Here is a 4,514-nt window from a genome sequence, read left to right on the forward strand (position 1 = left end):
TAGATTTTAGTTTTGCTAGCTGTCAAGATGCTACGGTAAGTTCGCTCTTTGAAAACTATAATGACGTCACTAATTGCAAAGCAAATTTCACGATTGGGGACGTCATCAAACACCTAGTTATAGTGGAATTGCAGGAACCACAGATGTCTGATTGAAAATTAGAATGATGTAAATTGAAACTATCAGTGTCCCTGATGCAAATGAAAACATGTTTTGTATTTTTGTTTACATTTTTCAGGTTTGCCAACAAGATGGTACAGCATATTATAAATTGGGCGATGTTAATATTGGGTACAGTGGTGATCCTGATACTAATACTCTAACTTTAAGATATGAATTTAATGATGGTTCTAAAGATAGGTTAGTGGCAGAATTGACTGGACCTTAGGGGGACAGATACGCCATTTTTGGGGGTTGATTTGTGTCTTGTAAATTGTCTTCAGAAGTACTAGAAATGTCGACCAATGGCTCCTAATCGCCTAGCAGACGACAATCCAACTCACAACTGACTGAGTTATTCTACTGTCCTAGCAGACGACAATCCAACTCACAACCGAATGAGCTATTCCACTGTCCTAGCAGACGACAATCCAACTCACTACTGACTGAGCTATTCCACTGTCCTAGCAGATGACAATCCAACTCACTACTGACTGAGCTATTCCACTGTCCTAGCAGACGACAATCCAACTCACTACTGACTGAGTTATTCTACTGTCCTAGCAGATGACATTCCAACTCGCTACCTACTGAGCTATTCCAATGTCCTAGCAGACGACAATCCAACTCACTACTGACTGAGCTATTCCAATGTCCTAGCAGACGACAATCCAACTCACTACTGACTGAGCTATTCCAATGTTCTAGCAGAAAACAATCCAACTCACAACCGACTGAGCTATTCCACAGTCCTAGCAGACGACAATCCAACTCACTACTGACTGAGCTATTCCACTGTCCTAGCAGATGACAATCCAACTCACTACTGACTGAGCTATTCCAATGTTCTAGCAGACGACAATCAAACACTACTGACTGAGCTATTCCAATGTTCTAGCAGACGACAATCCAACTCACTACTGACTGAGCTATTCCACTGTCCTAGCAGACGACAATCCAACTCACTACTGACTGAGCTATTCCACTGTCCTAGCAGATGACCATCCAACTCACTACTGACTGAGCTATTCCAATGTTCTAGCAGACGACAATCCTACTGTGTTATTTCATACAGAATAATTGTTTTTATTTAGAATAACACATGTAGATGTTAAATGTGATGAAAATGAAAGTGGAATATTATCTTATATCGAAGAAAACCCCCAAATGACTTATGTAAGTTTTAATGTTAACTGTATCTTTGTCCATCAAGAACCTTTAGATTTGTCTACCCCCTGTCAGTGAAGCTGGTCGAAAAGGCTGACATGGAAAAAGTGTCTAGTCTATCAGATGGGACAATAAACCGAGGCCCCGTGTACTACAGACTGAGCACGTTAAAGATCTCTCGACAGTTGGAAATCAAAGTGTCTAGTTGTTCAGATGGGACAATAAACTGAGGCCTCGTGTACTACAGACTGTACACGTTTAAATCCCTCGACAGTTGAAAATCGAAAAAGTGTCTAGTCGTTCAGATGGGACAATAAACCAAGGCCCAGTGTACTACAGACTTTACACGTTTAAATCCCTCGACAGTTGGAAATAGAAAAAGTGTCCAGTTGTTCAGATGGGATAATAAACCGAGGCCCAGTGTACTACAGACTTTACACGTTTAAATCCCTCGACAGTTGGAAATCGAAAAAGTGTCTAGTCGTTCAGATGGGACAATAAACTGAGGCCCCGTGTACTACAGGCTGTACACGTTTAAATCCCTCGACAGTTGGAAATCGGAAAAGTGTCTAGTCGTTCAGATAGGACAATAAACCGAGGCCCAGTGTACTACAGACTGTACACGTTTAAATCCCTCGACAGTTGAAAATCGAAAAAGTGTCTAGTTGTTCAGATGGGACAATAAACCGAGGCCCAGTGTACTACAGACTTTACACGTTTAAATCCCTCGACAGTTGGAAATAGAAAAAGTGTCCAGTTGTTCAGATGGGATAATAAACCGAGGCCCAGTGTACTACAGACTGTACACGTTTAAATCCCTCGACAGTTGGAAATCGAAAAGAGTAGGCTAATTTCCCTCATTGTGACTATACTATTGCTGCTGTTTCCCGCAAATTTCCCTGACGGAGAACAGTAGAAAAGTAGGACCTTAAACTCGACAGGAAACCGTAAAGAGGGACTGACATGGAAAAAGTGTCTAGTTGTTGGGATGGGACAATAAACTGAGGCCCCGTGTACTACAGGCTGTACACGTTTAAAACCATAAAGAGTATGCTAATGCAGATGTCCTGACAAAATTTCCCTCATTGGATACTGCATGGTATTCTCCGTCTTCATTAGCCAAATCAAATAATAAATATCAACTTTGATTTCATTTGTAGAAATTTCTTTTAAAAACTAAAATTGCGTGTAAATATTCTGGTGGAAGTAGTGGTGATCTGAGTACTGGTTCTGTTTTAGTTATTATGTAAGTAGACTTTATTTATAATGGTTGCTATGGAAACCAAAAATGTTCCGAATTTGATAGGACTTGAGAAAAGTTTGTACCATTAGTCCATTTTTTGATTTTTTTTTTAAAATTTATCGATTGGTTTTAAGTTATTTTCTAAGTAGACTTTATTTATAGTGGTTGCCATGGAAACCAAAAATGTCCGAATTTGATAGAAGATTTCATATAATTTCCCTTTAACTGTAGCACTTTCTAACTCAAAATCAGACAACTGGTTCAACTACAATTCAATCAATGTGTTGTCACTGTTGTAGGTATCATTGTAAGTGAAATGTGAATTGGAATCTACATGATCTCTTTCAGTTCCAACATTTTATTTTTGTTTTCGGTCTCCGTTGTGATCTAACAAGATTTAAACCAAGGTCGCGTACTGGTGTCGTTTATTTCAACCAATCACAGCGCGTCTAAATATCGACTATGATTTGTGGGATAGAGAAACCCAAAGTAGTGTCCTATGACCAATGAGATTGCGGATACTCGCTTGTAAAAGAGATTTTGATTGTCTGCTATACAGGGCTGTTGATTTATATTTTTGCCTGCCTAAATTTGATCTCAATTTCCCTGTGAGAGAAGGTCTATAGCCTGCAGCACTGATATTAACATGATGTTTGCCAAAAGTGAAGTCAACAGTCCTACTCCATCACATTAAATTGTCTTACAGTCATTTGTGCTGCTCTGTTGGTCATGTCCGACGAATTTTTACAGACATTGAACGCCAGGTAATGGCTAACCTATACCTGATGTCTGAAAGGGGAAATTCTCTTCCGGTCATTTGTGCTGTTCTGTTGGTCATGTCCGGCAAACTTTTGCAGACATTATACCTGATGCCTGAAAGGGGAAATTCTCTTCCGGTCATTTGTGCTGTTCTGTTGGTCATGTCCGACGAATTTTTACAGACATTGAACGCCAGGTAATGGCTAACCTATACCTGATGTCTGAAAGGGGAAATTCTCTTCCGGTCATTTGTGCTGTTCTGTTGGTCATGTCCGGCAATTTTATGCAGACATTATACCTGATGCCTGAAAGGGGAAATTCTCTTCCGGTCATTTGTGCTGTTCTGTTGGTCATGTCCGGCAAACTTTTGCAGACATTATACCTGATGCCTGAAAGGGGAAATTCTCTTACAGTCATTTGTGCTGCTCTGTTGGTCATGTCTGGCAAACCTTTACAGACATTGAATGCCAGGTAATGGCTAACCTATACCTGATGTCTGAAAAGGGAAATTCTCTTCCGGTCATTTGTGCTGTTCTGTTGGTCATGTCCGGCAAACTTTTGCAGACATTATACCTGATGCCTGAAAGGGGAAATTCTCTTCCGGTCATTTGTGCTGTTCTGTTGGTCATGTCCGGCAAACCTTTACAGACATTGAATGCCAGGTAATGGCTAACCTATACCTGATGTCTGAAAGGGGAAATTCTCTTTCGGTTATTTGTGCTGTTCTGTTGGTCATGTCCGACGAATTTTTACAGACATTGAATGCCAGGTAATGGCTAAACCTATACTTGATGTCCCAAAGGGGAAATTGTCTTCCGGCCATTTGAGCTGTCCCAGCCATTCATGTCCGGCAAATAAAGCCAAATCAACAACCCTGCTGCTTAAAATGGCACCAGAACACGACTTTGGTATAAATCTCGTTAGATTACATATGAGACCAATAAAAATATAACGACAACAAAGCGAAATTGAAATCTTATTTTGACCAAAATCTTGAAGAAGCGCATGGATTTGAATTTGATTTTGCAGATTTTTCGTGTTATTGATCGTGTATTGGTTAGGTGGTTTTTTATTTTTGAAATTTGTACGTAAAGCTGAAGGCAGTGAAACGATACCAAATATAGAATTCTGGAGAGATTTTCCATTATTAGTTAGAGTAAGTTTAGAAAATTTATTTTTTTAAATT

The 4,514-nt window shown here is 39.7% G+C and overlaps 1 protein-coding gene across 1 annotated transcript; it reads right to left on the minus strand.

The window, feature by feature from the left end:
- Positions 1-519: 519 nt before the first annotated feature.
- Positions 520-1,213, minus strand: LOTGIDRAFT_139605 (hypothetical protein; the record flags this gene model as incomplete). The annotated part of the gene is made up of 3 exons (XM_009049545.1): positions 520-701; positions 732-1,028; positions 1,063-1,213. Coding segments are annotated over 3 exons (630 nt in total), but the record flags the coding sequence as incomplete, so codon positions are not given.
- Positions 1,214-4,514: the final 3,301 nt, after the last annotated feature.

This window comes from Lottia gigantea (assembly GCF_000327385.1).
Source record: "Lottia gigantea unplaced genomic scaffold LOTGIsca_138, whole genome shotgun sequence".
In the NCBI taxonomy this organism is placed as follows: domain Eukaryota; kingdom Metazoa; phylum Mollusca; class Gastropoda; family Lottiidae; genus Lottia; species Lottia gigantea.